The 14,215-nt window shown below is 32.0% G+C and overlaps 1 protein-coding gene across 2 annotated transcripts in view; it reads left to right on the top strand.

The window, feature by feature from the left end:
- LOC148609236 (AP-2 complex subunit alpha-2-like) overlaps window positions 1-14,215 on the top strand; it is a 39,144-nt gene that overhangs the window by 5,297 nt on the left and 19,632 nt on the right. For both annotated transcript variants that reach the window (XM_088596154.1, XM_088596155.1), the window contains exon 3: window positions 8,074-8,142. In XM_088596154.1, the coding sequence (XP_088452280.1) occupies window positions 8,074-8,142 (69 nt within the window). The remainder of the gene's footprint in view (window positions 1-8,073; window positions 8,143-14,215) is intronic.

Here is a 14,215-nt window from a genome sequence, read left to right as displayed (position 1 = left end):
TTGTGCATATATGTGTTTAGTACTATGTACACACTAAAGTAATGAATGTTGTGGTCGAACTGGTTTTAAAGCAGGAAAAGGGTGGGACCCACCAAGTTCATCTGGGACTCACCTTTCCAAAAAGTGATGAGTCCTAGGACTCACCATGTAAAAATCCCAGTGAGAAATCTGTGTTCAACGTGTCATAGTTTTCCTTTCCTCTTTCGTCTACCCTGGACTTGACTTTTCATGAGCAACTCTGCGGGTGTTTCTAGAAAAGCCAGTGCAAATGATCCATACTCCTAGTTTTTATTGGAGTACGAATTGCTCATTTGCTTTTGTTACTTTGTATGTATGATTTTAGTTACTTTATGTTCTTTGTTGTGTATGTCTGTTTTCCATGTCTGGTCTTTGTCCCTGGATTACATTCTTTTGATTACTGCTATAACCTTGGTTCCCTTGATTACTCTCTCTTAAATAAATCAATGTGCCCTAAAAATTAAACATCGTGACAAAAAGTGCCCTTTTCTAATCCTAGATTTAACACTAACCTACCTACATGGTCCTTGTTTCACCCGGATGCACATAGCGCAAGGACTAGCCTTTTCCACTCTTCTCTATCCTTGCTTTCTTTTCCAACTTATTCCATGTCATTCTCACATCTTTTATTTCTGCCTCAACGGTTTGCCTCCAGGTGGCCATTGGCCAACCATGTTTCCACATTATTTTAAAAAGCCTCTTCCAAGGGGAGACAATTGTTGAGAAAAATTTTTCAAAGGAGAGATACAAATGTAATTGACAGGAAAATATTCTATTGAAAGTGTAGGGAATTTTAGATTTTATAATATTGTAAGAAAAAGAAGTCAGTGACCCCTAATTTTCGATTTGAAATATGAAAGCATGTCAGTTAAGTGTTATTTATATACAGTTATAAGAAATTTTATTTACTAGCTTTTTTAGAAGTTTGTGAATAATTGAAAATTCTGTACAGAGTCCATATAAAATGTAATAATATATTGGCTTTTATATTATCTCAAAACCAAGTTCTTTGACCTATGTTTTTTATATTGAAATTCTGAGGAATGTTCATTTAAGGTCATCTTTGAGAAAAACCAGGAGAAAATACTAGAAATATTAGTTATGATCTACCTTAAGTATGGTACACATGCCTGAGGAGTTTGTTCTTTGGTGCAAATTCATGTTTGTAATTTTCACATACCAGTATATCCTCAAGATTCTTTCTTAGGCATCTGTTATGGAAACTAGAGAGATTGCTGATGTCTCTCTCTATCATCTTCCAACATTCGGCTCCATACAACAATAACAGTTATACAGCCTGATCTTTGTGTTCCTGCTGAGATACATTGATGTTATACACATTAGCATCTATGTGTTCTGATAAAGGGAGACAACTGCATCAGTGAGCCAAACAGGCTCCTTATTAACAATGAAAATTACATGTAAATGTAATACTCGTAACAGATGTAGGTTTTAATTCGGTCGGCAAAAAAACCCCAACATTTTGTTTATACCATCACTAGTATTAACCTGATAAAAGTAAACTACATGCAATACATGTATTTGTATTACATGTAGCCTTGCATAATGCTATTTTCTCCTGTTAAGCAACCATATATGTTTAGCTATTCTCCAATACCAAAAAACAGGTACAAAGACATATAATACAGTGCATGTAATAATATAATTTAAAATACAGAAAAGAATATCGGTTGATGCAATTATCTCCCTTTGAAGTTGTATTCTCTTGTATCTGGTCTTTTGAGAAATATTGATTTGTTGGGTAAGTAGTTAAAATGGTGTCTATCCAAAAATATAATAGCCTGTCCATAAATATTCTTTTTATATTTTTTTTGTTAAGAAAGATGAAAAAAATTGAAAAAAAAAAAAATTGAAAATTGAAACTTGATCCATAGATTTCAACCAACTTTACTACATGTATAGTAGGCATGATAAATTTCACCAAATTTGCACTTGCCCATGTATATGTCATATTTAGGTTATTGCCTATAAGCAGATCAATACACTGTCTGAAAGTCTTTTCATACAATGTTTTAGGCCCAAAAATGTCTGTTTCCTGCTTCCCTACCTACTCTTAACATTTAATAACATTTAATGGCCATTTTGGCTCAAGCACTGTTAAAAGTCTAGCTTGTTTCCCCATTTAAGTGTTTTTGGAAAATAGAATAATTTCCCTACCTACCTACCTTTTTTTTCTTGCTGGTAGCAGGAAACAAGACTTTTTTTTTGGCCTTAGGTTTCTTAGCAATATTAACCTCTTCCTCAACACTAAAAAACATAGCAAAACAGGATTTACTGGTTTTGAAATGCCCTTTCTTTACCTATATATTGGTGTTCCTACTTCCAGCCTATTAGATGTATCATATTAACTGATAATTTCTTAATCTGATAAATTCATTTAGAAGTTATGGACTATCTATGGTTAAATAGACTATGAATAAACCTTAACAAACCTATTTGTAATTTGCATAAAAAAAGACAACTACATGTAACTCTTCCATGAAGTTGGCTTATATCTAAGTATGAGGTTAGAAACACTTCAATATTTTATTCAGGATGATTATGAAGTATTTGGTTCAAAAGTCAATTTGAATACTTTAACTGTAGCACCATGTTTTCAGTTGCTAGCTTGAGTCCTAAATTCAACAATTGTAAAAACTAAGCATCATTCATGGTAATGTTTATCTGCACTGATATGTTTCAAAGAAGTATCAGATTTATAAGCAGAAACAAGGATTATATTTGTCATTACACTATGGAATTATTTGGTTTGATGCAATGTATTACAATCAAACCACAATCACTATTTAGTTCCCCATTACAATAGTTTCACAATGAGATCAATGGGGGGAGAAATGATATGTATACACTCTATCTTTTATTGATTTAACATTGTTATCTTATTTGACTGATAAAATTTAATTGATATCTTGATTATTTTAATTTTACAGTTAATAAAGATGTAATCTTGTCATAGTGTCATTGTGCTGTTGTTAGGCCACTTTTCTTCCTTCAAGTTTCATTACTAATTAGCATTTAAGTCTGCTTCTATTTTTTTAAAGTAAAAATTGGATTCATTTAGTAAATATGCCCTTAGTTTCAACTTAGCCATGTTTTTATTGGGGAGATCTCAGACTTCCATTCATTCTATAATATCAGTCCTTTATCTTCCTACCAATAAATCATGGGAAAGAGTTTTTGGGGATCAAAACATAGTGCAATGAGTATCATTGTGTACCATGTATACTTAGATAACAAATTTGATATATTTTTTCAAGGTTTTGAGCTGGAAAAGCAAAAAACCATGGACTAGGAGACACCTGTCTTGACCTTGAAAGTTGTTCCAAGTACATTAAGCTATTATATAACAGAGACATTATTTCTATATGTTCTTCACCATATGTGATCAATGACAATTATAGCTCTTGTGGAATACTGGGAGCATTGATTTTATTGGAGGATCTGCTCCAAATATAATATATTTCTCTGTCTTTAATGTTGGGGTTGTGCCAGTAGTCTTCAACAAGGTGTCTCTAATTGTATGTTACAAGTGCTTTTAAATGCTCTAATTAAAGGATGCTCCTTGTTTATAGAACACCCAAGTAAAGTAGATCTTAGTAGACAGGAACTACTCTCTTACAAACATCTTTATTAACTCATCACAGCAGCTTGAAATTTTATCCTTCCATAGGTATACTTTATGGTGGAATTCATTTTCTGAAAAATTCAACAGCATTTTCCTGTTTACCAAGAACTTTTTTTATTTTCCTAATATCGTGATTAAAAGGGAGGTATTACTTATAAGCCATCGTTTATAGCTTTCTTTTTTGAAAATAAACTTGTTATGCCACAGCCAATGTCTGTATTATCTGAAATTTATTTTAGTTCGTTTGCCCTATAAGTGTTGTGCTATGATTTTTTTTTGGAAACTCTTAACGATATGTGTTCTGCCTTTGTGCTATTTTAAATTTATTTGGAGAAGTCTTGATACATGTGCATGTATAAATTATTATTAAGATTTATCAAACTGTTTAAGTCTAAATCAATAACGCAAGTTTGTGAGCAATGAACTAGTGACTAACACTACAGAATTCAATGTGATTACTGCACATGTATCTGAATACATTCAGTAGCATGCTATTTCAAATCCTATTATTTCCTGCTTTTCAACCTTAAGGATTACTGACATTGATTATATGATTCCTTCATTTCTTTCATTGATCAACAATACTGTTCTGTCAGTAAACCAGTCCAAAAGGTTTCAGTAGTTCTGTACTGGATTAAAAAGTTATTTTACTATCCCCACAACTTTGATTACAGGAATTAAAAATGTAAACTATCTAGACCTGTTGATACATGTACCTTACTGTAAATTTTAATAAAAAATGATACATTCTTAGTCTTGAGACAACTTCAGATTCATTGTCATGATTTTGATATTTAAGGTCAGAGGTCAAGGTATTTAGGATTTGTTTTCCTTCAGAAGCTTTTGCTGATTTAAGAGTAATTAGGGTAGTAGTATGTACTGATATGGAGACTTAAGTTCTTAATTTATGTATATGCTGGGTACATTGTATAAAAAAAAAAATTAAAAATAAGTAATCATTTATGATATAATCATCATATATAAATGTCTGCATATACTATTCTTAATTATTGATCCTGTTTTTCTTAATTATTTCATTTCCTTTCTCAGTTTCTGGAAGAACTTATAAATTGAGAATTATTTGCTACAAACCTAAAAAAAATCAATGTTCCTAAAACAAATGATTACCACTACTTTAGTGCTAATAAACCGACAATTGACTTGTGATAGTCAATAATAGATTTAAATCTTCATGTAATTACAGAGTTTTATCCTTTCTAGAAAGGAAGATATCATTTGTATGATCAGATTTGAATACGGCTTGTCCAAATATTTGCAATGTTCATACCACATCATTACACTTATCTTGTTTTGCATGGTAATATTAGAAAAGTTTGCTAAAATTTCTTCCAAGTACATAAGTACCTTAAGTGAATCTGAACTACATCTGAATAATAACAGAATGTATCTTAGTACCCTGAAATTGTGATTTTACAACAGTTCAAATCTGAATGAAATATGAGTTTACAGACAGAAAGACACTGTACTGTAGGGGTGAAACGATACTCTGAGGTACCGAAAAACGGTGATATTTTTTCCATTTTTTGGTACATGGTGCAACGTTTCCAATTAAGTACATGTTCGGGACCATAAGTTATTAATTTTATGAGTTCCCTATGAGAAATCTTCAACTCAGAAGTTAGAATTACTTCATTAACAAAATGGCAAAGTACATTGATATACCGATAGTTTGATCATTAATGATCAAGTGAAGTCATAGTCTGTACTATAACATACATGTAGCACATGCTGGGTATCCTTATACAAGGAACAGGAGCAACACAACAAATACAGAAGTAATTTGGAAGCCACAGTGAACATGGCGCTATAGAGTCAATGTTAATCAACTGACCCTGGGTATAACAAACTCAGCAGTCTGTTGTATCCAAACAAGCATTACTCGGATGTAGCTCTGCTTTTAATTTGTCTTCCCAATCAGCTAGGCATTCATTATGTCCCACCAGTTAACAGAGAAATGATACCAGTAACCTGGTGTGTTGCTTGCCATTAGATGTTTTGAATTGTCCTGATGTGTATGAAGAAAAATCCTAATTGTCAAAAACAGATTTGTGTCAGAATGAATGCCAGCACACTTGACATCCCCAACAACAAGTGATCTTTATATTTGTATTCTCTTTGTCAGAGTCTGGTACAATTGAATTAGCCACTTTGGGAAATGAAATTTCGTAAGATGGTTGCTTTACATGAATGTTAATGCGCTATGTGTGTGGACATTGATTGTTGTTGATGTCTGACTATATGTCTTTAAAAAATGATGAATGGTCACTCTAAATGAAGTGTTAGAAGATTTTTTTTATATGAGTGTGTGGCATATTGGAATCACCCTGTCTGTCAGTCCATCCATATTATTTGGATTATCTCCTTTCTTTATCATTAGATAGGATTTGGATTATCTCCTGCCTTTATCATTAGATAGGATTTGGATTATCTCCTTCCTTTACCATTAGATAAGATTTGGATTATCTCCTACCTTTATTATTAGATAGGATTTGGATTTTCTCTTTCCTTTATCATTAGATAGGATTTGGATTATCTCCTGCCTTTACCATTAGATAAGATTTGGATTATCTCCTACCTTTATTATTAGATAGGATTTGGATTTTCTCCTGCCTTTATCATTAGATAGGATTTGGATTATCTCCTGCCTTTACCATTAGATAAGATTTGGATTATCTCCTACCTTTATTATTAGATAGGATTTGGATTTTCTCCTGCCTTTATCATTAGATAGGATTTGGATTATCTCCTGCCTTTACCATTAGATAAGATTTGGATTATCTCCTACCTTTATTATTAGATAGGATTTGGATTTTCTCCTGCCTTTATCATTAGATAGGATTTGGATTATATCCTGCCTTTACCATTAGATAAGATTTGGATTATCTCCTACCTTTATTATTAGATAGGATTTGTATCATCTCCTGCCTTTATCATTGTGTCATTGTATTGCTACTGTCAGTTTGTCATCCATAAGATCTTTTTGAACACTACTAATAAAGTTCATTTCATTCAATTTAACTTGTTTTTCATCGTACATGTGTTAAAAAAACCCTTTATATGTAATTTAGTCTATGTTTTATAGTGTAATGTTTTAGACAAACTAATGTAGAACTGTTTTTCCAAATCAATAGCTAGAAATCTATACAAAGATTTGTGCAAGGTTTTCTACATGCCTGAAATTGAATGGACAATTAAATTGTTAAAGCTTCACTCACAATGTTTCAAAAGAAGAAAAGTAGGGATTTGATATAGATTTACACATGTAGGGTGAATTTATATTGAAGTTCTATATTGTAATTTTGAGAAAAAAAAATTGTCACATTTGGAGGAAAAAGTAATGATGTGATAATGGATTTTAAGAAGAATGTTTTTTTTACTTTTCTTGTGTGAGCAACTGGGATCTTCTTTATGCAAATAACAGTACAAATCAACTACATGTTCATGTATGTTTATAGTAGACTTAAAATGTCAATATATTTACTTATGGAGCTGAATACACATAGACTGCTGATGAGACATAGATATTGACTCCCTTTGAAGTTGTAAATCACTGTCATAATTATGTTAACTTTGTCATCATTAGCCAGAATTGATGTAATTGATTTTTAAAGTAAATTATGAATCAATGACAGGACTGCTACACTTCCATTAAAATAATTGTTTAAAAATTGTACATGGAGGAGCTATATATTGTAGTTCAGAGTCATCATGTGAAAATATGCCTATAATTTCTTCTTTTGCCTACTTACAATGTACCATAACGTGATGATTCTGGCAGTTGAATATGATTTCCTCTATGTACAGTAAATATGACTGAAGAATATCAAATTGAAATAGTTATTTAACACTTTTGTTTCAATTTTACCTGAGGAAAAGTTGGTCTACATGTAATAGCTGATTGACTGCGTCCCGTTCAGCCATTCATCCATCAGGGGTACCTAATTTGTGTAATTTGTAACCAATATTATTCCAACTTTGCCCAGTTTTGATCAGTTTACACATATTGAAGATGTGCATCCCCTATTATGGACAAATTTGATTGCTTGTTTCATACATTTGAAGCATGTTGAACTAAGCTGTATTTTAGCAGTATGTTCTATCACTAGTACATTATTTTTTGAAAATTGTTGTTCTAAAAACTGTTTCAGCCTTTGGTCAGTAGTTGACAGTCATACTAATGGGTTAAAGGTTATAGAGATATAAATTTGTACTAAATTTAATCCTTGTAGAACTTCATCACCGTGTAAGGTTTTCAATTAAAATTAAACCTAGTTTTGACTTTGATTAGTATCAGCCATCTGATGTCTTCAGTGTCTTCTCATTTGATCCACCATTATTTTGATAAGATCGTCAATACACCATCTGAAGTTCGTTTTGATTTATTTCAGGTAAAAGTAAAGAAGCAGAAATTAAGAGGATAAACAAAGAGTTGGCCAACATTAGATCTAAATTCAAAGGTAAATGAAATAGTACTTCATAAATTTTAAGGTATGGAATTGAATATACTTGGCCCATCATTACATTTTATTAGTCAACAGAAGAGAGAGCAATTTCAAACAAAAGAATGAACAAAGTAGCACAATTTATTATATCCCTGCTTTAAAAGAGGTCAGGGAAAAGTGGTTGTTATGTCAGTTTGTTCATCCCTCTAATTCTTTTTTGTTAGTCTCCTCTGCAACATCTTATCAGAGCCACTTGATATTTTGACAGAATTTTTCATGGTCTCAGGTTGGTGTGCTACCCTGGAATACAAGAGGTCTTGGGTTGCATCCCCAGCTACATGTAAGTCACACCAGACCAGAATGGGTAGTCTGCTTCACATGGTATTTTTTGGAATAGAGTGACAACTTGCCAGCTCTGAATTAGTATACTGTACATACTAATTTTTGCGGTGGACAGAAAACCGCAGAAAATAGTATACACAAAATTTTTGACACTGTATAATGCTAATCATTATTTTTTAAACTGCGAAAATTGGTACCTGCGAATATGTTCACTTGACGGAATCCGCGAAAATTAATACGTTTACAGTAATGTGTTTGATTTGTCAATTTTTCTCATCCTGAAATGCATGAACATCTTCAACCATAATCAGTCAATCAATATACACAACAATGCTTTTTCCTTCAAAATTCTCAACAACTAGCCTGGATAATAGAGGACTGTATAGGAATCAACTAGCCAAAAACAAGAAATGTACAAATCATTTCACTAGCCCCAATAAATTTTTACCAGCCCTTGGCTTCTGGCTAGTGGCTAAAGGCAAGCACTGATGGATTTTCACATACAAATCTGTATTTTACCATTACAATTTTTATTTTATTATTTATTTACATCCTATTTTGCTTCTGCTCTTATATCTTTTTTCCCAATGTAGGTGGGATTTGAAGTTTGGCTGCAAATAGTGATCATTATGTCTGTCTGTTGGTCCGTCCACACCTTTTTCATGATAGTGATTCTTGTCATTAGGCACTTTGCTTACAAACCTTAAAGTTTGTTTGTCAAAGAAGCACTTAACCTTTGGACCATGTATAAGGAATCTGAGAACCAATCTTCATGTAAGGAGCATGAACTCCAGACAAGGTCAATACAATCACGATATTGAATTTCACCCCACTTTGAAAGTAGTAGGCAATTAGACCCAAAGCTCTTTCCAAATCAATATTTCTGATATTTCTTCAATTCACCAAATTGCAACTTAATGAATAAAATAGATAATAATTATGGCAAGTGTAGATAAGGGACCATTGTATGATTTTATCTGTCAATCATACAAAACTATGAGGTAGATTGAGAATAGATTCAAGGCTCTATACCTTGATCAATAGAGACACAAGGAAATGAATCAAAATTGGAAATTTCCGTATTTGGCTATGTCAAGGATTTTTGGCATATGATAACGATTTTTTTGCCGATTTAATTAAAATGATTGTAATGTAAGGGTTGAAAGGATGAACAAAAAGACCAAGAAGTAAAACCAAATCCATCTCACAAGTTTAATGCAAAAAAGCTAATTTTTATATCCCTCCTTTAATGTGACTTTAAATCATCAGTCATGAATATTTTATGAAGAAGCAGTATGTACTGCTGCCCACACATCGATAAAAAAAAAACAATTCTAAGTTTTATGGTTTAGAAATTGAACAAACATCAACAGAATATCCCATAAATTTGATGAGAACCATCTGTTCCCTGCCTTTTAAAGACATATTCTGTAAGTAATACTGACAGGAAGAAATGGTATTTACAATATACAGGCTGCTGCCGACTTCGGCAGAAGTTAAAAATGTCAAACCTAGTCTGGGATTAAAGGAAGCTTTTACTTAAATAGCAAAGTCCTAAAATACATACTAGTTTTTCATTATATGGAGTGAAAAGTTATAATATGTTGTTTACTTATAAAGATACAAAAGTTGTCAGAATATAATTGGTAGATAAAGATGAATTGAAGAATAAATTCAAAACATACAACTAAACCTTTAATATTAAGATGTCACTTTAACATCACATTTTAAGCTGTTTAAAATAAATTTCAAAACTACTAACTTTCTTCATTTACTGTTGCACATCTTTTTTTTTGCAACATTTAAGAAACAAAAAAAAAATCAGTGAATTGCCATTGCATTTGTTTAGTTATTCAAGTTACATGTAAAGTAAAAAGTTATTTCTTGGGAGTGCCCAGATAAAATGTGAAATTTATCTTTCACTTTCATTTTGATATGTTAAGTGATAAAGATTATTTCTGATATGGGTAAATGTAAATTTGTACTATTGTCACACTTAAATAAGTAACAAAATTTTAGTCTGAAATAAAGGTTTTATTGTCCCATCACCATCACCTATCTCTATCTTCATTTAATTGTATGTAATGTATGCTAATTTAAATGGTACATAGTTTTTAGCTCACCTGGTCAAATAGCCATGTGAGGTATTGCCATCACTATGTGTCTGTCATCCTTTGTTGTTGTCTGTTAACTTTTTCATACATCCTCTGATGTAGAACTACTTGACACATTGTAACCAAACTTTGCAAGAATGTTCTTTAGGATATTTTTAACAATCCTTGTGTGGGGATTTTTTTTATCTGGCAAAAATCATGATCTCCATTACTAAAAATAGAACATAGGGGTCATATTGCAGAATTTTGCAAATATCACAAAAACAATTTAGTTTTGCCTAAATCTGGCAGAGAATCAAGTTGTTCAGCATGTTGGGATGGACCTATGCTGAAATTTTCAGAAAGATATGTTGATGAATGAATGAGTTATGAGTCCTGAAATGGATTGTTTTCCCAAATTTTGCATTTCCAATTTAGAAAATCTTCTCCTATGAAACTACTGGATGGATTGAAACAAAACTTAGCATGAATGTTACATGTATGTAGAACATGTTTAACAATCTGTGCACCGGGATTTTTTATCTTGCCAAAAACATGACTGTTGTCAATATAAATAGACCATAGGGGTCAAATTGCAGAATCTTGCACATAGCTCAAAAACAGTTCGGTTTAGCTAAAAGCTGGTGAGGAGTAAAACTGTTCAGCATGGTGAGTTGTACCTATGCCAAGAAAAATTTTCAGAAAGATTTTTTGACAGGTGAATAAGTTGTAGGCCCTGAAATTAATTTTTTCCAACACTGAAAATCTCCTCGTAGAGTACAAGTAGGATGGGGTAAAATTGATCAGCCTATGCTGAAATTTTCATAAAGATCTGTTGATCAGTTGTGGAGTTGTTTGCCTTGAAGAGATAAAAATTATAAATAACTTTTTCATGGTATAAAATTGATCAGCATGGTGAGACGGACTGATGCTAAATTTTTTATAAAGATATGTTGATCAATGTTTGAGTTGAAGAGTGAAAAAATGACTGAGGGACTTATTTTATAGTACAAAAATCAGTTGTATAACTAAGTTGATCTATGTTGATTAAATAATTTTTGTGACAATAGTATAGTAGGGTCAAGAGTCTGTCATCAGAAAGCTAAGATTTCAGATTCTATTATATATGCTCAGCAGGGCTCACACTACTGGGCGATTTGGGAAAAATTGTCACCCTGGAGTTGCTCACTTTGCCCTCAGATGACACCAAAAGCGAAGTGAAGTCGCCCTCTCATTTTCAGACCGCCCATGAGTGGGACTGTACTCTGTCTTTTAGCTGTATTTGGACCAGAGTTATCTCTCTTCAGATAACAATTCAAACAAAAATGGCGCCTGTTTGAAAAAAATAAATTGTAAAAATTTTGTAAAAAATCTTATTCTGGTTATTTATTTCCGATTTTACCAATTTTAGCTTTGGCGACCTCATAAAATCATCCCTGTGTTATACCACCTTCCATTTTCAATTGGTAATTGGAGATTACTTAGAAGTGCGTAATTTTGTGATTCAAATCCTGTAATACTTTGGTAATTTGACTATATAGTTTGAAGGATGTCTTGAAAAGCGAGTAGATTCGCCTCTGGATGAACCAGAAATAAGGCTATATCAAGATAGAATAAACTGACCTTGCAAAACTTAAGAAATGGAAATTGATTTGCAAAATTATCACTCGTACCTATATTATCATGAGTATTTTTTTGATTATTCAATCCAAAGCCCCAGATGACAATATAGGCTCAATCATAGTTTGATATAAATCAGCAACTATTGTTTGTTGTACAGAAAATTCCTTCATCTTCTTCAATGTAATGTTAGGACCTGAATATTTTGTGTATAGATATAATTTCCATTACAGTATTTTTGTCTCGTTACCACAATGGAATTACCAAAGAATTACACCACATAACTATTATCTTGATTAGCTCATAGGCATTTTGTTAATTCACGTGTATCTGCCAATACTGTGGATTGAGCTAAGGAAGTTCTTGTGGATCATTATTTCATAAATGGCTGTGCTATCAAGTATTCAGGATATCAGACTATGTATTAAGTAAGTCTATGACCAGGCTCTAGAGATAGAAATCTTATTTATTTTTTCAGAGTTAATATTCTTAATTATGTCTTCTTTTTCCCTGAAGTAACAAAACTCATACTTGAGCTGACATTTTATTGGGAAATATTTTCGTCAGTATGAAGCTTATAAATAATGCCTTTTTTGAACATCAGTGTAAATCCATTTCCTTGACTTGAAACTCTTTTTAAGTTGATAATATTGTTAGTGACTTCTTGCACTCGTAATTTCACTACTGTACATTTGTATATGGTTGACACCACCTTATGCTGCAGGTCAGTGTCGTAGAACAGTCAATTCTAGCTTCGTATGCGATCAAAATATATCTCCTAAATACTGCATGAATACATTTGTTCTTTGAACTTCTTGGAAGATCATTGATTTTGTTTGCCTCAAATTACCTTTTTAATAAGACTGTTTCCCCTGATTAAAGTTTCCAAATTTGTCTGAAAAATTGCTAAAAATTAATTCCAAATAAGATAAGCTATTTCCCAATTAGTAGTTGAATGGTAGGATATAGAGATTTGTTCAAAATTACAATTACAAATGGAGTTGTCCGATGTTTTTATCACGAGCAACTATTTTTTTGTGATTTTAACGTTAGATCACAAAAACAGAAAAAAATCAAGAGCTATGATTTAGCAGCAAATGGGGAAATGGACAGTGGTGATGAGTTTGACTTTGAGCTGACTGAAGCAGAAAACTGGGTTATAAAATATGCTGTTGAAGAATGATTATGATGAAATGAAATTATTGATGTAAACAAATGTGTCTAAACTAATCACATGCAAAGTGGGAAAAAAATAAACCTGTATTAATAGCCATTTCTGAAAACTGATTGAGAAAAAACTCTACAACCATGTCAATACAACAAAATGAAATACTTGGCATATCATGAAGTTATTAAAGAATTTTAATTGGCTAACAGTAAATTTACGAAAATGAGTGGGACTGGCTAAATATCTGTGGGACTGACTGGACAATCTAACCAGCCAGTCCCATGACTGACAGGGCAAAACAAGTTTTCGCGGACTTTGGTTAATTGTTTATGACTTATCTTTTTCTTGACATTTTCTTTGAAATTAATCATTTTAACTAAAAGCTTCATTACAAATTTCCTAATTTGAAGAAACTTAATACAATTTTCTTAATTTGAACAAAAATGACATATTTACCCAATAAAAAGGGGTATAATAGTTATGAAAAAGGCCAACAATACGACTACAGATATATGATGGAAAATCGACCAACAAGTACAAAATGAACAGAATTCTTGAATTTTGTTCAATTTCAAGCAAATCTTTCATTCTTTCATGCAAGAATTTTCAGATATCTTTATGCTTTCTCAATTGTTTGGTTTCAAATCTCCATATTCCCAATTAACACTTGAACAGTTGAAGGATGATTAATTGTCAGTTGCATTTTACATGCGATAAGAGACCTTGATGTCCCTTGTCCTTTCAAATTATCCTCTGACCCTGCAATCTTAGATTTTTAATTAGACATATATGTACATGAATGTTGAGTATGGGTCATTTCAATGTTCCATTAATAAAACTGCATTTTTAGTAGTTCTCTTAGATA

This window comes from Perna viridis, chromosome 8, assembly GCF_037379345.1.
Source record: "Perna viridis isolate PV_CMFRI_1.1 ecotype Kerala chromosome 8, ASM3737934v1, whole genome shotgun sequence".
Classification (NCBI taxonomy): domain Eukaryota; kingdom Metazoa; phylum Mollusca; class Bivalvia; order Mytilida; family Mytilidae; genus Perna; species Perna viridis.
Note: the sequence above shows the minus strand (reverse complement) of the source record. Positions and strands in the feature narration are given on the sequence as shown.